The sequence below is a fragment of the Megascapheus bottae genome, chromosome 17, assembly GCF_031878675.1.
Source record: "Megascapheus bottae isolate mThoBot1 chromosome 17, mThoBot2.hap1, whole genome shotgun sequence".
Taxonomy (NCBI): domain Eukaryota; kingdom Metazoa; phylum Chordata; class Mammalia; order Rodentia; family Geomyidae; genus Megascapheus; species Megascapheus bottae.
The window spans coordinates 30015558-30038183 of record NC_143525.1 but is presented as its reverse complement, the minus strand read 5'-3'; the positions used below and the strand labels follow the sequence as shown (position 1 = coordinate 30038183).

The window sequence follows — 22626 nt, the reverse complement described above, 5'->3', positions numbered from 1 at the left end:
CACTGTCTCTTCCCCTAGCTTCTAGAGGAAAAGCTTGGGAGAAAGGGGGCAAGTTAAGGAAATACAAATACAGGCACTACCTCAGAGCTTTGATAACCTTTTCTTCTCAATACTGTAAACCTGTCTGTGCATACCTACTTTTTTATTTTTTCTTTTTGTCGTCAGTGGTAGGGCTTGAACTCTAGGCCTGGGCACTGTCCCTGAGCTCTTCAGCTCAAGGCTAGGGCTCTACCCCTTGAGCCACAGTGCCACTTCCATGACTGTGAGACTCTTAATTCCAATTAGCCACTAGAAAACTAGAAAACTAGAAAACTAGAAGTGGTGCTGTGGCTCAAGGGGTAGGGTGGTAGTCGAGCTGAATAGCTCAGGGACAACCCCCAGGCCCAGAGTTCAAGCCCCATGACCGCCCCTCCCCCCCCAAAAAAAGTCTCATGGTCTTTAGTGCCCAGGCTGGCTCTGAACCTCAGTCCTCAGATCTCAGCCTCCTAAGTAGCTAGGATTACAGGTGTGAGCCATCTTTGTGTTGGGGGTTTGCCCCAGTGAGTCTGTAAAGTGTGGAGGGAAAAGAGTGCCAGCAGGCCAGTTAGGTTAGACGTGAAGATTAGGGAAAGGGATTACACCAGCTCATCTCTGGTACCCAAGCACACTTCCCCTATGGGCAAGTAGAATGGGAAATAAGAAGAGCTTCAACTTCCCACAACTCAGATACCCAGTGGGGAGATAGGGCAGAGGATCAAAGTTGAAATGAATGGGGAGTGAGTAAGGGGTGGTAATGGTGATACAAACTAGCCATTCAGAGGAAGGGGCCTAGACCTGGGGACAGAGAAGACAAGAGAGAGTTGGCAAATTGTGTAGGAAGAGCAGAAAACAGGCTGAGATTAAAATGGCCTGGGTAAGAGAAATGGACCCCAGGGAAATAACCAGGAGGTGGACTAAGTTTGTGGATTGGAAAAGCTGAGTTCCAGTCTGGAGAATGAGGAGGAAGGGTGGAGTAGGAGAGGGTAAGCTATGGGCTTTTTCAGCTGACAGAAGGAGAGAAGATTTTGGGAGAAAGCAGAAAAGGGTTGCTCCAAGAAACAGGGCAAGGATGGCAGTGCAAGAATCCAAGAGAAGAAACTGAGATCCTTCGCTCTGGGGCCTTACCTGTGGGCAGCCTGTAACTAGCAGCAATGGCAAGTGCAGCTCAGGTTCTGGTGTGAACAGCAACTGCAGCTCAGGCCTGGTCCCGGGTAAATGAGGCTGCGGCTGCCGCAGAGCTACGTGACTCACTCTGGCCCCACCCCATCCCTGGATTGGTCCAGAGTAAGGCCACGCCCCAAGAGGCGGGGCAGTGAGGTGGAGTGACTCCCCTGCCAGGACCCCAGGCCTATTAGGAATTCGTTCCCCACACCTCCTGGAATCTTGTTCTCAGATCCTAGAAGGAAGAAATGGCCTGATGTTTGTTTCTGCCACAATCGCCTCTGCCACGTGCAGGGCTTACAGCCTGATCTGGAGGAATTACCTAAACAGTAGGTGAGGTCGGTGTGCAGATGCCCCAAAAGTGCCAGAGCATGGAGGAATGAACGGAGCTTCTCTGTCATTAGCCCCATATTAATTTACTCAGAGCCTACCCCCTATGAGGGATGGAGAAAATTAAAGAGAATGGAGCCTTTTCTGTTCCCCCCAGGCCATGAGCCAGGGAACAGGAAGTCCAGTGCCCAGAGTATTGGGCGGAAACAAGGAAAGAAGGGCAGACAGCCCTGGCTCTAGATTAGCAGGAGGTGGAGAGGGATACATGTAGGGTACCCAGGCCAGGGGGCCAAGTTGCCTCTTCTCTGACCTCATCTACTCTTTCCCACCCCTCACCCCTAGAGGGGAATAAAAGATTCAGTTAGCATGAAGAAATATAAAAATACTTTATTTAAATACCATTACACATCAGTTGCAATTATGTCAACAATCCTAATATTGAGGTAAGCAGATATTTGTAGGTAACTAAGAACTATGCAGAATCTAGCTTTCCGTCTCTTTGCTATGTTGTCCATGTTGTTCTTGAATCCCTGGGCTCAAGCAATACTCCTACTTCAGCCTCAGAAGTAGCTGGGATTATAGATTTCTACTGCCAAGCTCAGCTATTTTCAGCTTCTTAGCTTAGAAACTCTAGCAGCCCTTGTAGCTCTTTGCAACTCCTCACCACCTCTGGGATGGACAGTAATGTCTGTGAAGAGAAGAAACAGCAAGTGTAAATAAAGCACGAAAAACTCCCAGCTCCAGGGACACACTACTAAGAGGGGCAAAAAGATCATCAGGACATCCGAGGGCTAGATGCCATCGTCTACTCATCTCCCTCCCTGTCCTTTACCTCATGAATATGCTGCACAATGTCATCCAGTTTCTTTAACTCTGTGTCAGAGCGCCGAAGGTTCTCCTCTAGGATATTCCTCTAGAAAACACAGAGGTTTCATAAGTCCTATTCTGAAAAGAACAGCAGGTCTGGTAGGACAGAGGCAACATGGCTTGCGTATGGTAGTAGGAAATGGTCTTAGCAGAGCATAGAAGTTCTTACATGGCTCTGGTACTTGACCACGAGGTTTGCTTTCTCATTTTTCATCTCCAGGAACATTAGTCTCAGCTTGTCTACCTATAGATATGTCCATATTAATAGAGGCACAGTCTGAAGTCCCCTCCCCTACCAGTTGCCCAGCTCCTCTGTTCACTCTGAGTCACCTCCTGTGAGAGACACACTTTCTCTTGGATCCAGTTAGTGACCATGGACTGACAGGTGGGGTCCACCTGGCCTGCCAGGGTCTCCTGAAGCACTTTAGTCTCTGTCTCTGCATGCCGAAGTAAGCGGGTAAGCTGGGTCACCTCCTCTCTGAGGCTCTAGGGATGAGAGCAGAGGTATCCGATAGCCTTCTTACCACTTGTGGTGGATAAAGGTAATGCAGGGGTATCCAGTTCTCATGTTTGAGATCTGGCTACCATAGGCACAGAAGGACAGGCATCGTAGGAACATACTATGAGCTCGCCACTCTTGTCTATCTGTTCTAGGATCTTCTCATTCTGCTTCTGTATCACTTCCTGGAGCTCCTTTTCATTCTGTGAGGGAAAGGGATGTGGGAGGACATTGAAGGAGAGCGGGCTTCTTTGGAGTTCTTCTCAGAAGGAGAGGAGAATGCCCCACTCATGCTTGGTCCTGCTAGGACCACTTGACACACAATTCCAATTCTTCCTCCAGTCAGACAAGGTACATCCCAACGTTGAGACAGTTCCTGAACTCTCTCCTAGTTTTGCTGGGAACGCAGGCCAGCCCAGAACTGATTCCCAACATGTGAAGTATCTGACCCCAGGAAGGGCAAAACTAGGACAGTAGTTGGAAAATCCCCACCACCCAGATTCCCAGAAAGACACTGGTTCCCAGTGGACTAATACAGCCGCCCCAGTTCTTCATTGCCCCACTTCCAGGCCCCTCCTCTACCTTGTAGCGCAAGCACAAGGCCTGGTTCAGCTTCTCTATGTCTGCTTCCTTGGTCTTTTGGGCTTCCTGATGCTGTTCTTCCTGGGCTTGAAGCCTATCCTGCAGATGATAACTAGGGGAAGGAAGAATTCTGCACCTTTCTTGTTTTCAGAGACCAGTCAAACCTTTGGCAGAAGGGACACTTTCATTCCTCTAAGGATTCAAACTACACCCCACTCACATTTTTTGCTGCAGAAACCCAATGGCTTCTTCTTTAGATTCTTGCAGCAGAGAACACAGGTTCTCGAGTTCAAGAAGGGTAGTGCTCATTTTTTCTAGGCTACTTTCTAAGTCAGGCGTCTCTGAAAGAGAAAGTTCTAGATAGAAGTACAGATCTTTCAGCCTGGAAGGAAGGAGCGTATAGCCATCATTTCCATAACTCTTACCCACCCATATAATTTGAATATCCAGAACATTACAAATCCCAAAAGGCAGAAATAAAATGAGCCCAAGTAGAATTGAGGTTTTTAGAACAAAGCACTTCTCACTGCTTTTGTCTTTACTTATCATTACCAGATTTCCTAGAAACGAGGCAGGGTCCCTGGAGCCCATCCTAACCTGTAGGCTGAAGGGAAACCATTGATTCTACTCGGGTGAAAGCACTCGCGTCACTTCCAACCAAAGGCACAGGAGCTGACTCTGGCTCTAAAACCAAACAAACAAACAATCACTGTGAGTGAGGGGCCCCACCAGTGACCCAGTCAAAACCAGAACTGGAGGAGAGGGATGAATATCTGATGGTGGACACCTTCACCAACTGAGGATATCAGGAGCAGGGCCACAGCCTTCCCACCCCCAAATCGCAGCATCTTTAACCTTCATCTGCCACTGCTGCCAAGCTATCTCCCAATAAGACACTGTCATTAGGCGGAGGGTATTCCTGGGTGAGAACACAGCCTGTGCTCAGCAGAAGGGTCTCCAGTTTAGTCTAAAGACAAAGGAGAGAGAGAAAAATTAGCTGCTCTTCAGAGTGATTTCCTGAGTGCCAGGCACTCTCAGTCATTTAAAGCCCTTTTCTACCTTCTATCTCACCCATGCATGTGGGCATGCTTTCATTTTCTTTCTCTATCCCTCCCATTCTTCTCTACTTCCTTCCTTCCTCTTCCTTTTTTTTATTTTTTTATTTTTTGGCCTGGGCTTGAGCTCAGGGCCTGAGCACTGTTCTTGGACTTCTTCAAGGCTGGAGCTCTACTACCTGAGCCTCAGCACCACTTCGGGCTTTTTTCTATGTATGTGGTACCGAGGAATCAAACCCGGATCTTCACACATGCTAGGCAAGCACTCTACCACTAGGCCAAACTCCCAGCCCCATCCTCTTCTTTTTTTGTGCATGAACTAGGGCATAAGCTTAGGGCCTGGGTGTACTCCCTTAGTTTTTCACTCAAGACCAGTGCTCTATCACTTGAGCCACTTTTCTGCCCAGGCTGGCTTTCAACTATGATTCTCAGATCTCAGCCTCCTGAGGAGCTAGGACTCCAAGCATTAGACATCTGCAGCTAGTTTTTGATGTTTTCTCTTCAACTCCATTAATACTTTTCCCAGAAAAACTTTGTAACCTATGTCTCTCCACTAACACAGTAATAATTTAAAAATAAAATAAATAAGCCAGCCCAGGCACAAAAGGACCTGAGACTCTTATCTCCAATTAACCCAACAGAAAGCTGGAAGTGGTACTGCTGAGCTGAATTGCTCAGGAACAATGCCCAGACCCAGAGTTGAAGTCCCACAAATGGCAGGAAAATAAAATATAAAGAAAATAAATAAGGGGTCAAGAGTTTGGCCTAGTGGTAGAGAGCTTGCCTAGCATGCACGAAGACCCAGCTTCGATCCCTTGGTACCACATACTTAGAAAAAGCTGGAAGTGGTGCTGTGACTCAAGTGGTAGAGCTCTGGCCCTGAGAAAGCCCAAGGAAAGGGCTCAAGCCCAGAGGACTGGCAAATAAATAAATGAACAAACAAACAGCTGCCTGGGGAAGGGTGAAGGAAATGGTGACACTGTCCAAAAAGAGAAATGTACTCATTACTTGTTTTATGAAATAGTAACCCCTCTGTAAAACATCTTAATAACATCAGCAATAAGATTACATTAAAATAAATATATACATACATATATACATACATAACAAATAGCTGGGCTATCATTCTATCATTCTACCAAAATTCTTTTTTTTTTTTTTTTTTTTTTTTGCCAGTCCTGAACTCAGGGTCTGGGCACAGTCCCTGAGCTGCTTTTACTCAAAGCTATCACTATAGCACTCTACTACTTGAGCCACAGCACCACTTCTGACTTTTTTCTGTGTATGTGGTACTGAAGAATTGAGCCCAGGGCTTCATGCATACTAGGCAAACCACATTCCTAGCCCCCAAAATTCTTACAATTTTGTCACCACTGGTATCCTTACTTTTAATGGCTATGGATACTTTGTAGCTCTTGTTTATCTGGCCTACTTAATACTAAGGACCATGTTGTGCTTTTACAAGCTTCTCTCTTTTTTTTTTTTTTTCAGGTCATGACTACTTTTATACAGAGGCCTTTACATTTCTGGTTTCCTCTCTTAGTCCTTGGATCCTGCTTTAACTCTTGGCATCCATGGGTTCAGTCTTTAGCCTTATTTTCACTCTAATCTATTTATCCATTTCCCGGATGGCCCTGCCCCCAGGGCTCCACAAAAGCATCCACTGCAAACTTCCACATGAATGACTCTTCAATCTGCCTCTGAACTGGACTCTTTCCCAGTCTCCAGGGCCCAAAGACTAATTGCCTGCTCAAAAAATACCCCAGAATGTTCCACAGTCCAAAGGAAATCTAAAATGTGTAATACTGAATTCACTATTTTCTCTGCCCCATTCTATCAAAAATATGTTTCTACTTTTGTATTTACTGTTCTAGAGTAGAACAGTCAGCAAATTATGGCCTCTGGGTCAAGTCTAGCCTGCCAATCTTGCAAATGTGTTGTTTGGAAAATAGCCATACTTACTCATTTATATACTGTGAATGGCTGATTTTTTTTTTTTAATTTTAATACTGGAGTTTAAAGTCAGAGCCTTATGCTTGCTAGGCTCTAGAAGACCTTTTTGCATTGTTTTTTTCCCTTTTTTTTTTTTGCCAGTCCTGGGCTTGGGCTCAGGGTCTGAGCACTATCCTTGGGTTTTCTTGAGGCTAGAGTTCTACCACTTGAGCCACAGCACTACTTCTGGCTTTTTTCTATGTATGTAGTATTGAGGAATCGAACCTGGATCTTCACACATACTAGGCAAGCACTCTACCACTAGGCCAAACTCCCACCCCCATGCCTTTTTTTTGAAAGGTAACATTGGGTATGAATTCAAAGCCTTGTACTTGGTAGGCGGGCACTCTACTACTTGAGCCATGCCTCCAGCCCTATTCTTCACATCGGGTGTGTATGTGAATGTGTGTCAGGCCTAGGAATGAACACAGGGCCTGGAGGCTGCCCCCTGAGGTTTTTTTTTTGCTCAAAGCTAGCACTTTGAGTCACAGCTCTATTTCTGGCTTTTTGGTAGTTTACTAGAGGTCAGAGTTTTACTGACTTTCCTGCCCAGGCTTATTTTGAGCCACAATCCTTATCACAGCCTCCTGATTATGACCCACCTACCTTAGACCTCCTGTAGTTAACTGGATCACAGATGCTTGCCCTCATATGCAACTTCCCTCTTTCTTTCTTTCTTTCTTTCTTTCTTTCTTTCTTTCTTTCTTTCTTTCTTTCTTCCTTTCTTTTCCTCCCCCCCCACCTCTCTTTTTTGTGCTAGTCCTCAGACTTGAACTTAAGGTCTGGGCACTGTCTCTGAGCTTCTTTTGCTCAAAGCTAGCACTCTACCACTCGAGCCACAGCACCATTTCTAGCTTTTTCTGTTCATGTGGTACTGAGGAATCAAATCCGTGGCTTCATACACACTAGGCAAACGCTCTACCAGGAAGCCATGTTCCTAGCCCTTCATTGGTTATTTTTGAGATAAGGCATCACACTCTATTGCCCAGGCTGGCCTGAACCTTAATCCTGCACATCTGGAATTACAGTCCACTACCACCATGTCTAGTTATCGTTCTTCCCCTGTAGAGGGGATGACAGGCACATGCCACCATGCCCAGTCATTGATTAAAAATGTGGTATCTGGAACTTATTGTTTAGGCTGGTGTTCAGTTGCAATCCTCCAGGTCTCAGCCTCTGAAGGAGTTAAGATTAACTTCTTTCTTTGGTGGATCTACCTATATACCCAACTTGACCTATAAACTTCTAACTTCAAGACTGTCCAAGTTAGGACATCCTAACTCTCCATGGTAGAATTGATCCTCCTTTTTCTGAGTTCCCATGACCTTTTCCATAATCATATGTCAAGATAAGCTAGCCTGGCATAGTGGCTCACACCTGTAATCCTAGCTACTCAGGACGCTGAGTTCTGAGGAGCTGAGTTCTGAGTTCCAGCCCAAAGCTGGCTTTGAATGTGAGAGTCTTATCTCCAATTAATCACTAGAAAACAGGGAAGTGGAGCTGTGGCTCAAAGGATAGGGTGGTAGACGTGAGGTGAAGAGCTCAGAGACAATGCCCAGGCCCAGGGGTAGGGTGGTAGCCTTCAAGTAAAGAGCTCAAGGACAATGTCCAGGCCCAGAATTCAAGCCCTATGACCCCCCTCCCACACACACACACAAAAAAAGGGCCGGGAGTTTGGCCTAGTAGTAGAGTGCTTGCCTAGCATGCACGAAGACCCGGGTTCGATTCCTCGGTACCAGATACATAGAAAAAAGCCAGAAATGGTGCTGTGGCTCAAGTGGTAGAGCTCTAACCTTGAGAAAGTACAAGGACAGTGTTCAGGCCCTGAGCTCAAGCCCAGGACTGGCAAAAAAAAAAAAGAAGCTGAATGCTGGTGACACTCATGCTGTCATCCTAGCTATTCAGGAGGCTGAGAGCTGAGGATCGTGGTTCAAATCCAGCCCAGGCAGAAAAGTTCATGAGACTCCTATCTCCAATAAACTACTCAGAAAAGGCTGGAAGTGGCTCTGTGGTTCAAGTGGTAGAGCACTAGTCTTGAGCAAAAGAAACTCAAACCACCCAGGCCATGGGTGCAAGACCCATGACCAGCAAATAATAATAATAATAATAATAATATAATAATAATAATAATAATAAAGCCAGTCAAGATAACAACTTCATATCTGCCTGTCTGTCTTCCTTACTAGCCTGTACACTAAAATTTTCTATGCTTAGAACTCAATTAAGAACAAGGGTCAAGATCTGGGTTGTACCTTTCACTGTGGAATAAGCTAATTAACTCTGTCTACTGAAAGAGAACAACCATTTATTGTTCAGCATATACTCCAGGGAAGCTAAACAAGCAAGGCTAAATTTATGCTTTCTTTTAAACATTGTCTAGTTGAAGAGATCAGCTCTCCAAGGAAAATTAATAAAAGTGGAAAAGAAGAACAAGTGTATGAGGAATACACTTTTACAAATAGATTGGGGATGGCTAGATACAAAGAGATCATTGAGTCCATTTGATTTGGTAACATTTCAAAGGCAGGATTTTAATAGACAGAAAGGAATTTCTAGTTTGAAAACAAGAGAATAGCCTGGGGCCAAGTGTGAATGGGGACGGAGTATATGGGGTCCAGTCTGATTAGTGGGAATCACATGGAGGTAGGCTAAAGATTTGAGTGACAGGCTGAAGAGGTCCTATAGGGAAATGAACCACACTGAATTCAATGAAATGAAACAAGACTATGGTTTTAGGCTGGGCATGATAGCTTATGCCTGTAATCCTAGATACTCAAGAGGCTGAGATCTCTATAATCCTAACTACTCAGGAAGCTGAGATCTGTGGATCACTCTTCAAAGCCAGCCCAAGAAGGCTAAAATTAACCACCAGAAAACCAGAAGTGGAGCTGTGGCTCAAGGGGTAGAGAGGTAGTAGCCTTGAGTTAAAGAGCTCAGGGACAACGCCCAGGCCCAGAGTTCAAGTCCCACGACTGACCAAAAAAAAAAAAAAAGGAGGTTGAGATCTGAGGATTACTCTTCAAAGCCAGCCCAAGCAGGCTAATTAATCACCAGAAAACCAGAAGTAGCACTATGGCTCTAAGTGGTAGAGTGCTAGCTCTACCCATGATCAAAACAAACAAGCAAACAAAAAACAGTTTTCGGAAGACCATTCTATATAATGAAGATAATGGGAATAAAAGAAAAGATCCTACCTTTTCCTTTAGTTTTGCCTCCAGGAAGACAGTCAGGTGCTGTAGTTGATCAGTCAGTAGCCCTAGCCTGTGGGAATACTGGTGTGCCTTCTCCAGGGCTTGTTTCTGTTGCTCTGCTATGGTTCTAGTCAGGTCAGCCCTGAAACAAGAAACCAAGAAGGTAAGGTGACATTTTCTGAACACCTCTCCCAAATTCCTCACAATGAGAAAGACAAAGGTGAGATCCAGTGGTTCATGCCTGTAATCCTAGCTACTCAGGAGGATGAGATGTGAGGATCAAGGGTCAAAGCCAGCATGGGCAGGCAAAGCTGAAAGATTCTTAGCTCCAATGAACCAGCAAGAAGTCAGAAATGGAGGTGTGGTCAAGTGGTAGAGAGCTAGCCTAGAGTGAAAAAGTCAAGTGAAAGGAAAAGGCCCCGAGTTCAAGCTCCAGTATTAGCACAAAAAAAAAGGGGGGCAGGGGGGAGGATCAAGGCTTAATACAGTCCCCATGGAGACTCTGGTTTCTAGACTTGTTCTTGAGGGAAAAGCCCCTGCGGGGAAGCACAGAAAGACAGAAATCTTACTTTAGGTTCTCTACAGTATCCTTGAGGTTCTCACACTGCAGGCTACGCTCTCGGAGCACGTCCAGTGTCGTTTTCAACTGACATTCAACCTGGCCCAGCTCTAGGTGAGCAACTTGACTCTCTTGGTCTGCAAACTGTTGAGATGGGACAAAGAAGAGAAAAGGAGCAAGAGAGAAAGGGGAAAAGGATAAGTTCAAGTAGAAAAGCATAGAACTCAGAGGACCAGGGGCTTTTTCCACTCCAGTCTCAAATTTTGCCTCCATACCACCTGCTCCCTAAGCCCAATTCCTTACCTCCAGGGTCTCCTTTAGGTCCTGCACTTCCTTGGCCAAGACAGCCTTCTGTTGCTGTAGTTCTGCCTTTATTTGCTTTAGTGCTATCTCTTCCTTTTGCCATCTGCCAGAAACCTTAATTATATTAGATCTCAGGTGATCCCACATACTGGGTATCTACTGCCACAGTAACCTCACAGGGACTCACTGAGCAGCCCGCTCCTCGTTGCTCTGGGTAAGTTGGTACAGCAACTCATCCTTCATGGCCAGGTCCTGGGCACAATGGGCATGCTGACTCTGTAGCTCTTTTAGCTGGCTGTCTGTGCTGGCTAAAATCTCCAGCTGTGCCCGGAGATCTAGATCAACAATATCCTTATTACACCATGAAATCACTAGGCTAGAAACCCCCCCATAATTTTGTGGCCAAGCAAGTGCTCTAGAGCATTCTACAGCTCTATTAACACTGCAAGCCTGAGCAAGCGTAACTACTTGCATACCTATACACTCACAAACACATACCTGTTGCTAGGCGACTGTTCTCCAACTTCAGTTGTTCTAATTCGCCTTTACATTCTTCTAAATGGAGAGAGACTTGTTCCAGCTCTCTGGAAATCTAAGAAGAAAACATAGTTTTGTTTTTTTTTTCTATAGTTCCCCCTGAGTCAAGAATTCCAAGACACAGTACAACTTCCCTTTCTGGACAAAAGAGCAAACTACCTTATTTCTGGGCAGCCACAAGGTAGAAAATAAAGCAGATCCTCAGGAAAAAAAGAGACCAGAAGAAAAAATTGCTGAAGTAAAGATAGTGCTGAAGAGCAAAGGAAACAACTGGGTTCAGGCTATCTTGGAACCAAGGGAACTAACTGGCTGGTATCCAAACCCAGGGTAGAAAGAAGACAAGGCAGAGAATAATGGTATCACACAGTAGAAAGGCCTCTGCCAAAGGAAGAAACCCAGTCCAAGCAGTCCCACTCTTAGTCTCTACCTGCTGCTTTTCTTCAATTGCAGTATCTCGTTCTTGCAAGGCCTGCCGGCTCTTGGCTGTGACTTTCTCTGTGAGTTGTCGAGACCGACCAAGCAAAGCTGTCCATGTCACATACTACCAGGGGAAAGTAAGTAGGTCATCAGAGCACACTTGAGGCAAAGCTCCTAACAGGGCTGGAGGAGGGTGAGGAAGCAATTATGGTGACCCCAAATACTCACATCCAGTTGCATGGATGTCCAGTCTTGTTGCAAGGTAGTAGTCAGACTCACCATCTGCTGAGCCAATTCCTCTTGCTCTGTATGAAGCCCTACCTATAAAAAAAGGACCTTTGATGGCAGTGGAAATCTGTGACCATCTTTCCAGGGTGTTGCATGGACCAGTTGGGTCTGGGCCTCCTGCAAAAGGGCTTTGAATTACCAGTTGGGTTTGGGCCTCCTGGAGAAGGGCACTGAATTCTTTCATGGATGTCAAATCCTGTTGTAGCTGGCTGATGCGTTGGCTGGCATGTGCACAGAAAGCCTCCAGTACTGTCTCTGCCTGTTCAGAGAAGAGGTTGAAAGGACATTATAGGTAACTGAGGAAATGGTATACAATCATAATCATCCAACACCTGATTAGTTTTGGGGATTTTGTTGTTGTTATTATGGTTCTAGAGATGGAAGGCAGGGCCTTTGCACATACTAAACTTGTATTTTACCATTTGAGTTATGTTTCCAGCCCTTTTTCTTTTGCTTTTCAGACAAGGTCTATGGCTGGGCATGTGGCTTAAGTGGCAGAGCACTTGTCTAGCAAGTTTGGGGTCTGAGTTCAAACCTAGCACCACCAAGAAAAAACAAATACATGTAATAAGGTCTTGCTGCTATCTTTCCTGGGCAGATTTTAAACCTTTTTTCAGTTTCTGTTTTTCAGGTGATACTGAGGTTTGAACTAAGGATAAGGACAATATGATCTTGCTTGACATTTTCAATCAAGTCTGGCGCTCTATCACTTGAGCCACAGCTCTAATTCCCACTTTTTTAATGGCTAACTGAAGGTAAGTGTTAAAGACTTTTTTTTTTCAGCTGACTTAGAACCTTGATCATCAGTTTTCAGTCTCCTGAGTAGCTAGGATGATAGACATAAGCCACCAGTGCCCAGTGAGATATTTTTCCCTGTGTTGTGTATGTGGGTTCTGAGGCTTGAATTCAGGGCCTAACCACTGTCCCTGAGCTTTTATTATTGTGATGATGATTGGAATAATGTATATGGGGTTACAGTTACATTTGTCTGGTAGTAGGTGGATTGCTTCTCGAACATTGATACCTCTTCTCATTTTTTTTTTTTTTTTTTGCCAGTCTTGGGCTTGAGCCCAGGGCCTGAGCACTGTCCTTGGACTTTCTCAAGGCTAGAGCTCTACCACTTGAGCCTCAGCACCACTTCCGGCTTTTTTCTATGTATGTGGTGCCGAAGAATTGAACCCGGGTCTTCATGCATGCTAGGCAAGCACTTTAACCACTAGGCCAAACTCCCAGCCCCCCTCTTCTCATTTTTTGTACCTGTTTCCTTCCCCCCACCCCCTCCCTGTCCCTAAACTGTTGTGCTCAAGGTTAGCACTCTACCATTTAAGATACAGTTCCACTTCTAGATTTTTGGTGGTTAATTAATAAGTCTCATGAACCTTCCTGCCCGAATTGGCTTTGATCCAAGAACCTCAGATCTCAGCCCTGGAGTAGCTAGGATTACAGATGTTAGCCACCAGTGCATGGCATAGAGATTTTGAACTCTTGATCTTCCTACCTCCACTTCTGCATAGTTGAGATTACAGACCAAACTTGATTCCTAGTAGTTTACATCTTCATTTCCATGGTATCCATCTATGTCTCAAGTGCACTCCTATAGGACTTTGGAAACAGAAACCTCCCATATCACCAGAATGAATACCCAGCACCTTACCGCATCTTTTCCTTGGAGGGCCATCTCCTCTCTACGCTTTGCCTCCTCTCTTTCTGTTCTGAGGCTTTGGAACTTTCCCCTCAATTTCTTCAACATATCAAAGCAACAAGAGACCAGGGTTTCTGCACGTTGAGACTATAAGGTAAAAAGAATCAGATACCATGTCTGGTTTCTTTTCTTGGCTTTCTGCTTCACCAGAGGCTTCCACCTTCACCTGTACACTGCTTACCTCCTGACTCACAGTCATTCTGTCTTCTTTGTCATTCAACAGGGACAGGTGAAGCAAGGATATCAGCTCTTTAGAGGCTAGCACCCACGATTGCTGCGGAGGGCAAGATGGCTAGGCTAGATCAAATGCTCATGAAGCAGGAAGCAAGGACACTGGAAAGGAAAGCTTACTAACCCTAATGGCAAGTTCCCAGTAAGGAAAAAGAAATTCCTTTTTTTTTTTTGCCAGTCCTGGGCTTGGGCTCAGGGCCTGAGCACTGTCCTTGGACTTTCTCAAGGCTAGAGCTCTACCACTTGAGCCTCAGCACCACTTCCGGCTTTTTGCCATGTATGTGGTACCAAGGAATCGAACTCGGGTCTTCATGCATGCTAGGCAAGCACTTTACCACTAGGCCAAACTCCTGGCCAAGAAAAGAAATTCTTCACAAAGGTTTACTTACCTCCCTCTACCATGGTAGTAAATGATAATACTCAGCCATGATGTATATTACTGTTTACTAATCACTTAAGATTATTATTTTTTTCTTTTTTGTGCTGGTTACGGGGACTTAAACAGAGGGCCTTGGTGTTGTCCCTGAATTTAATTCAAAGATTGTGCTCTACTCCTTGAACCACAGCTCTACTTCTGGCATTCGACTGTAATTGGAAGTTAGGAATCTCACAGACTTTTCCTCCCAGGCTGGCTTCAAACTGTGAAGATCTTCAGATTGCAGCCTACTGAACAGCTAGGATTACAGGTATGAACCACTGGTACTCAGCTAGGATTCTCCATTTTTATTTTCACAGGTAAACCCTATGGTAGTATAAAATCAAACATTTACCATGATGTTCCTGGCCTCCTGTAGGACCTGTCTAATCTCCTGGCTCTCTTGAAGATGTTGAGGCTTCTTAGTTACCTAGCCAAAGAAATAAGAGTTGCGTATTTTGGGTAGACAACACAAGCAGTCTCTCATTCTCAGTTCCGCCCCCTCTCTCCCCCCACCCAGAAGGGTGTTATAGAAACCTTTCCTATCAGAAGGATGAGCAAAGCTCAGAACTAGTTGATATAAACCAGAAAGGAAGGGTGGCACCTGGCCCGCCTGGCTTCTTGTTGATCTAGAGTCTCAATAAACTCTTTCCCTAGATTGATTTTAAATCAAGATCTCTACCATCCAGGGTAGTTGGAATTATAGATGTGAGCCACTATGCCGTGTGTGTGTGTGTGTGTGTGTGTGTGTGTGCACAAAACACTGGGCCTAGGCAGGAGCCAGTGTTAATAACTGTAATCCTAGCTATTCAGGAGGCTGAGATCTGAGGATTGTGGTTCAAATCCAGCCTGGGCAAGAGAGTCCATGTGATTCTCTTTTTTTTTTTTTTTGGCCAGTCCTGGGCCTTGAGCTCAGGGCCTGAGCACTGTCCTTGGGCTTTCTCAAGGCTAGAGCTCTACCACTTGAGCCACCGTACCATAGCTGGCTTTTTTCTACATAGGTATATGGTACTGAAGAATCGAACTCCAGTCTTCATGTATGCTAGGCAAGCACTCTACCACTAGGCCCAACTTCCAGCTCTCCATGAGACTCTTATCTCCAATTATTCACCAAAAAAAAAGCTGTAAGTGGAGTTGGCTCAATGGTAGAGTGCTGGACTTGAGTGAAAAAGCCCAAGGATAGCATCCAGGTCATGAGTTCAAACCCATGACACATACACACACACACACACACACACACACACACACACACACACACACACACATCTGTACATATATTTTAATCTTAGAATGCAGACAGGCTTGGTGCCATATGCCTCTAATCCCAGCACATGGAAAGATGGCTAAGACAGGATAATCACTAGTAGGAGGCAAGCCTGGGTTACATGTTAAGACCCTGTTTCAAAACAAACAAAAAAGCTACTTGGAAGACAAAGATAAGGGAATCATGGTCAAGGCACCCCTACTGCCAAACAGAAATTTTGTCTTTTAAATAAGAGAAAAGCAGGAGTCTTCATTACTGCTGAAAGACAGCCATTGTCTCTCTCGAACAGCAGTGCTGAGTCACCAGGCTATGACAGTGTAGACTGAAGGTGGCAGTCACCCCATCCTCACATCTGAGAGTTCTTAGCTCCCTTCCCCCAGGAAAGCAATGGTCATTATCTACTGCATCGTGCAGAAAGGAACAGAGTAGCCCACAAGCCCTAGAGAGGGCATGCACATTGATCAGAGCTGGGCAGTCAGGCAGGTGATGAGATTAATGTGATGGAAGCAGCCAAGCGGCAAGGACATGCATGGGGAAGGGAAATGGCTAAAGGAGATGTCATTTCCCCTGCTCTGGTTCTGCTTCAGCAGCCTCCAATGGGATCTGGCAAGCTTCAGGGGAAAAGGATAGAAGGCAGATTCAGGCATGGGAAATGAGGTCAAGGACAAGAGGAAAAGATACCAAGATAACCCAAGAGAGAAACTGAGCAGGTAGCAGAATGAGGAGCCCATGGTTTCCAGGACTGGGGCAAAAGGAAAAGTCATTACTTTGAGGATGTTTTCAACCCAAATGAGCTCTCTGGGCATTTCTTAGCAATCCATTTTTTATTTCAACAACTACAATGTTGACTGAGGCTCTCAATTCTTTCTCCTGATACCATTCCCTTCCTTCCCAGGCCGGTGTTGTCTCAACTACCGTCCTCTAGAACAGTGCTCTTTTTTTTTTTTTTTTTTTTTTTTTGCCAGTCCTGGGCTTGAGCTCAGGGCCTGAGCACTGTCCTCGGACTTTCTCAAGGTTAGAGCTCTACCACTTGAGCCTCAGCACCACTTCCAGCTTTTTTCTATGTGTGTGGTACCAAGGAATTGAACCCGGGTCTTGTGCATGCTAGGCAAACACTCTACCACTAGGCCAAACTCCTGGCCCTAGAACAGTGCTCTTAAAAGTGGTTTCCTGGCTGGGTGTTTGGCCTAGTGGTACAGTGCTTTCCTAGCATGCACCAGGATACAAGTTCCATTCTTCAGTACCACATACATAGAAAAAGCTGGAAGTAGTGCTGTGACTCAAGTGGTAGAGTGCTACCCTTGAGAAAACCCAAGGACAGAGCTCAGGCCCTAAGTTCAAGCTCCAGAGCTGGCAAAAAAAAAGCGGTTTCCACTTAAGCTGAGTTCTAGTAGCCTATAATCTTAATTACTCAGGAAGTTAAGATCTGAGGCAGATCTGTGAGACTCTTGTCTTTAATAAACCAGCAAAAGACTAGACTTTGAGCTGTGACTCAAGTGGTAGAAAAACAGCCTTGAATGGTGAAGTTACATATCTGACACCTTTAAAATATAAGAAAAAAGCTGGATGTTAGTGCTCACACCTATAATCCTAGCTATTCAGGAGGCTGTGATCTGAGGATCTTGGTTCAAAGCTAGCCCAGAGAAGAAAGTCTGTGAAACTCTTATCTCTAATAAAACACCAGAAGTGAAAGGGTATCAATGTACGTGAATTAATGCACCTTCTATCTGGCAAATATCATGTAACCCTTTTACTAATTACAATAAAAAAATGCAAAAAAAAAAAAAAAAACACACCAAAAAACCCACAAGTGGCACTGTGACTCACAGTGGTAGAGTGCTACTCTTGAGTGAAAAAGCTCAGGCACCCAAAAACTCTGGCCCCAGGACCAGAGTTCAAGCCCAAGGACAGCCCTCCCCCCCCCAAAAAAATGTATTTTTACAGACACACTCCTGGCTCCCTTTTTCTATTTTTCAGAAAGAAAATACAGGGCTGGGAATGTAGCATAGTGATAGAGTGCTTGCCTAGCATTCATGAAGCCCCAGCTTCGATTCCTCAGTACCACATAAACAGAAAAGGCCAGAAGTAGTACTATGGTTCAAGTGGCCTTGAACATCAAAAGATGTTCAGGGACAGTGCCCATGCCCTAAGTTCAAGCCCCAGGATAGGCAAAATTAATTAATTAATTAAGGCTAGAAGTATGGCTCAAGTGGTAGAGTGACTGCCATGAACAAGCAAGCTGATGGAGCACAAGGCCCTAAGTTCAAACACTGGTACTGGCATAAAGGAAAAAGAATACATTTGGAAGATGAAGGCCTAGAGACTGATTCCTCTAAAACATTCATAGATGCACTCCTTTGGAAAGTCAAGGGTATATCAATACATTCAGCTTTTTTTCCAGACCTTCAACCTTTACAAATATTCTAAGAATGAACCACCTTTGCTCCTGGCAGTTTATCAGCTTAAATTCAGAGGGAGGGGTCATTGAGGTCATTCAAGCCTTGGGAGATAGCTACTTACCCTACTAGGACTGGTATTACTCTCAGTCTGGGTACTATTGTCCCTAACTTCTGGATGAGAGATAATCAGATGACTTTTCCAGGCCTGCAGCTGGGAGGAGAGAATTTCCAGAAGGCTAAGAGAGCTCAGTAGGTTATTTTCCAGGTCAGGTCGAGACAAGGTAGTCAGATCTGGAGGACAATGACTGCAACAAGAGAAAAATCATGAGGAAAAAAAAAAAAAAGGGGAGGGAGATGCAAAGGAATGGGAATGGATCACAAGATATTAAGGCTCCTGACTCACAAGGATCACTTACCCCCACAGGAAGCGCCCTGTCTCTGAAGCACTCTCCTTGGTGCCCTTAGCACACTCTGTATGACATTCATGTGTGCACTTTTCCTGTGGTGCTGGAGGACTAAACCAGGTCCCCACAGAGCAAGTGGAGTGAGGTGTGTTGCTAATGGCAACATCCTGCAGCCCAGGGGGAAGAGATAAGCTTTGGCGGAGATTTTCTAGCATAACTGAGGTATTTACACCTTTTTCTAGCCAGGCCAATGGGGACATCCAAGTTTCTGAATCACAGCCAAGAAGCCTTCCAGTATCTTCTACTACTGGAGATGGACCTGCCTTAGATTCCATTTCTGCTGGGTTTGGTGTCAGGCATGAGGATGGAACATCTTCCACATCTGAAATTGGTCCATGGTTTCCCAGGGCAACCTCTTTGTGAAGTACAGAAAAGCTTACTTCTCTTTCCTCTGTAACTCCATGTTCTCTCATTTCCTCCCCTGGCTCCTCATGACTGACAGGATTATCTGCTGCCCAGGCAGATGAAGGGGAAAGCTCTAGCCTGGAGGAAGGCGTAGTACTTTCAGAAAGCACTAAGTCCTCAGGCACAACCTCAGTCCTCTCATCCCTCAGGCTTTCATCCGAGTAGCATAGTTGTTGCTCAGAATACGACTGCAATGGATACTCCAGGAGATGGGATGAAGAATCCCCCCATGGAGGCTCTTTAGGCATAGCACCAACAACTTCTAAGAAGTTCTCCTCCATGCAGAGTGCCACCTCCTTGCTCACCAGGTCTTCTGGCTTCAAAAGTTCATTTAGAGAGCAGTTGTTTGTCTCTCCTATGGTATCTGAATGGGCCTCAAGTACTGTGTTTTGTTCCTGTTCCACTGGAGAGGACATAAGAACCATGGCCTTAACCACACCGTCATTTGCTGGGTTTACAATTTCTACAGATATTTTGGAAGTAGAGTTGGTTTGTGGTGTTGGCTCTATAGGCTGCTCATCTGATTCATGCTCACCAACTTCTAGCCACTTTGAGGGATGGCTGGACTGTTTGGAAGGGAAATTTGTTCTCTTGGCATTGATAAAATCCATTGGAGATGAGGCATTGCCTTCCTGCCAAAGGAGAAAAAAGTAGTTGAGTAAGGCAGGCAGTTCAGTTCCCAACACACAACTGTGGGTCCAAGATATGAAAATTTACAACAAGGAAAGAAAACTGGGCACTGGTGGCTCACATTTATAATCCTAGTTATTCTGGAGGCTGAGACCTATGGATCTTGATTCAAAGGCAGCATAGGCAGACAAATCTGTCAGATTATCTCCAATTAACCAGCAAAAGGCTGGAAGTGAAGGTATGTCTCAGGTAGTAGTGGGCCAGTTATGAACAGAAACCTAAGCAAGAGTGCAAAGCCCCAAGGGTGGAGGAAACAAGGAAATAGTTCTTATTAGGTCTGTTTAGGTGAGAACTTTATTAATAATTTCTGATTATTACATATAACCAACAGTAGGAAAAGAAAAGCTAGGAAGCCATTTTGGTTCCTTTTAACTGAACCAGTTCTACAGTATAAACAGCTTAGAAAAATCTTTTCATGTCATAAGAAGACTAACTTTGAAGTGAACTCATAGGAAAGGATTTAAAAGGTGTGAGTGAGCCAGGTGCCAGTGGCTCACATAATCCTAGCTACTCAGGAAGTTGAGATCTGAGAATCATGGTTCAAAGCCAGCCTAGGCACCAAAGTCCATGAGACTCTTATCTCCAATTAGCCAGCAGAAAACTAGAAGTGGTGCTGTGGCTCAAGTGGTAGAGTGCTAGTCTTGAGCTGAGCTCAGGGACAGTGCCTAGGCCCAGAGTTCAAGACCCATGACTGACCAAAAAAAAAAAAAAAGGGTGATTCCCAAGAGCTGTGAAAATCTAGAGCTGGTACAAACATTAATAAATAAAACTAATGGGTGTAGCTCAATGTCAGAGCACTTGCCCAGCACGCAGGAGGCCCTGGATTCCATTCCCATTAAAAAAAAAAAAAGTGGACAAAACCAAAAAAGGAATAGAATGGAATCCCAGCTATTAAGGAGGCTGAGCTCTGAGGATTGAGGTTCAAAGCCAGTCTCAACAGGAAAGTCTATGAGACTCTTATCTCCAATTATGACTAAAAAGCTGGAAGTAATGACAGAGTGCCAGCTTTGAGCAAAAAAAAAAAAAAAAGCTCAGGGACAGCACCCAGCACCTAGACTCTAAGTTCAAATCACAGTACTGGTGACCAGAGAGAGAGAGAGAGAGACAGAGAGAGAGAGAGAGAGAGACAGAGAGAGAGAGGAGAGGAGAGGAGAGGGAGAGGGAGGGAGGGAGGGAGGGAGGGAGGGAGAAAGAGAGAGAGAGAATATCTTCACATTTCAGAAGTACTAGTGACTGTAAATGATCATCAAATTTGACCATGAGATTTTTAGAAGACAGAACAAATACCATACTTCCTTATTAGAAAAAGAAAATGAGGGCCGGGAGTTTGGCCTAGTGGTAGAGTGCTTGCCTAGCATGCACAAAGACCCAGGTTCAATTCCTCAGCACCACATACATAGCAAAAAGCCGGAAGTGGTGCTGAGGCTCAAGTGGTAGAGAGCTCTAGCCTTGAGAAAGTCCAAGGACAGTGTTCAGGCCCTGAGCTCAAGCCCAGGACTGGCAAAAAAAAAAAAAAAAAAAGATAGCATTTTTTTTTGCCAGCCCTAAGGCTTGAACTCAGAACCTGGACACTGTACTTAAGCTTTCTCAAGGTTAGCACTCTACTACTTGAGCCACAGCACTACTTCCAGCTTTTTCTGTGTATGTGATACTGAGGAATTGAACCGAGGGATTCATGCATGCTAGGCAAGCACTCTACCACTAGGCCATACTCGTGGCCCAGCAATTTCTTTAGAAAGGCAATTTTCTCAGGTAGTTAATTTTTACAAAATGTCCTGACTGAAGATATCATAATATTTTACAAAATGTCCTGAAGAACACAGACAAGTCATCTTCTTCTTTGACAAGTTAACTTTTAAGGTTTTTGCTTTGTTTTGGCAATGGTCCTAGGGCTTTGATTCAGGGCCTGGGCACTGTCCCTGAGCTTTTTGCTCAAAGCTTGTGCTGTGCCACTTGAGCCACAGCTCCACTTTCAGATTCTGGTGGTTAACTAGAAATAAGGGATCTCATGGACTTTCCAGCCCAGACTGGCATTGAACTACGATTCTCAGATCTCAGCCTCATACTTAGCTGTATTACAGGTATTAGCCACTGACAGCCAGGTTGACAAGTTTTTGAAGTAATTGAAATGCAATTTGTACATGGCTGCTTCTCTCAAGACCTAAGACAAAAATGGCAACTCATAAGGAAATAGTTTAGCTAAAGTAATCCAAACAGCCTACCTTCGAGTGGTATAACTGATCCCAAGACAGTTTTAACTACTTCCTGGGGTGGATGGATATTGATTTACTGTTGTAGTAAGTAGACCTACTCATAAGTAAGTCCACATTTGAGGAAGACCACTAGTAGAGTGCAAGTATTTCTCGGTAGTTTGGTAAAGATCCTAACCGGGGAAGAGATTAAAAACAAAAAATCTCTAATAGCCAAACAGAGGTTCAGATTGTCAGTGGATTTTCTTTAACCACCCTAGGGCAGCTCTCTGTTGACCTGAATAGCTGTAAATGGATGTCACTGATGTAGAAGACTTCATTATCACTCTTAATTACGTTCCAGACCTGGCCCTCTGTTCCTCTGAGCTCCAACCTGGGCAAACAGCCCAGTGGTGAAGCTGTCCAGAGGAATCTCACCTGCAGCCTCAGCTTTCTCAGTGATGGTGTGAGCGAAGAGCATACAGGCTGTCTGTCTGCTGAGGTAGTGAGGACATCAGGCTGCAGGATAATTTCTCGGAGAGGAGTTCTCATAGCTGGTTTCCCCTGAGAAAGAAAGCGAGAAGAGATAAAGTGAGGAAGCCTGAGCTCCGCCAGCCAGCCCTTCCTCATTTTCCAAGAAATCCAAGAGGTGATAAAGCAAGGCAAGGTCCACATCCCAATCCTGCCTCAGCAGCAAAGTGAACAAAAGACTGCACCCTTCCCCAGCCTCAGGTTCTGCCCTGCTTTCCAGGCCCTGGGGCACCGCCAGCGTCTTGCCTCAGTAAACCCAGCTTGTCCTTCTCTTGCAAGAGCTCTCTCACTTACCGGCTGGGGCGAAGGCGACAGGGCTAGGTTGAGTGTTTTCACCCGCCACATCTTCAACACTGAAACCAAGTCGATCACCTCCCGGGCCAAATCAGGTTCGCCATGCTCACCCGCCGTCTTTATTTGAACCTGTTCCGCGCTCCCGGATTGGCTGCGGAACCGCGGTGCGTCTGCTCAGCGAGTCCGCTGGGACTCCGCCCCGTAGTGGGCGGGGCAAGCCCTGACCACGCCCCCGGGCTTTTC

The 22626-nt window shown here is 45.2% G+C and overlaps 1 protein-coding gene across 1 annotated transcript; it reads right to left on the bottom strand.

The window, feature by feature from the left end:
• Positions 1 to 1893: 1893 nt before the first annotated feature.
• On the bottom strand, positions 1894 to 22538 carry Spag5 (sperm associated antigen 5). The gene is made up of 24 exons (XM_090350605.1): positions 22384 to 22538; positions 21997 to 22122; positions 18227 to 19311; positions 17932 to 18115; positions 14503 to 14577; positions 13683 to 13775; positions 13454 to 13588; positions 11939 to 12058; positions 11740 to 11832; positions 11522 to 11635; positions 11056 to 11149; positions 10745 to 10892; positions 10558 to 10660; positions 10265 to 10398; positions 9699 to 9837; positions 4313 to 4424; positions 4055 to 4141; positions 3678 to 3798; positions 3458 to 3569; positions 2998 to 3078; positions 2707 to 2862; positions 2546 to 2620; positions 2342 to 2422; positions 1894 to 2197 (listed from the first exon to the last, which is right to left on the bottom strand). Exons 1-24 carry the CDS (start codon positions 22432 to 22434, stop codon positions 2126 to 2128), a joined length of 3591 nt encoding a protein of 1196 aa, XP_090206731.1. The 5' UTR covers positions 22435 to 22538; the 3' UTR covers positions 1894 to 2125.
• Between the last annotated feature and the right edge of the window lie 88 nt (positions 22539 to 22626).

Bases quoted from the DNA above. Each gene is read 5' to 3' on its own strand.
- Spag5 (XM_090350605.1), bottom strand. From the start codon at position 22,434: ATGTGGCGGGTGAAAACACTCAACCTAGCCCTGTCGCCTTCGCCCCAG. The intron at 12,059-13,453 runs GTAAGGTGCTGG...TTCTCTGAACAG, and splicing joins CCCTCCAAGGAAAAGATGCG to GCAGAGACAGTACTGGAGGC. The intron at 2,423-2,545 runs GTAAGAACTTCT...TGTGTTTTCTAG, and splicing joins TGGTCAAGTACCAGAGCCAT to AGGAATATCCTAGAGGAGAA.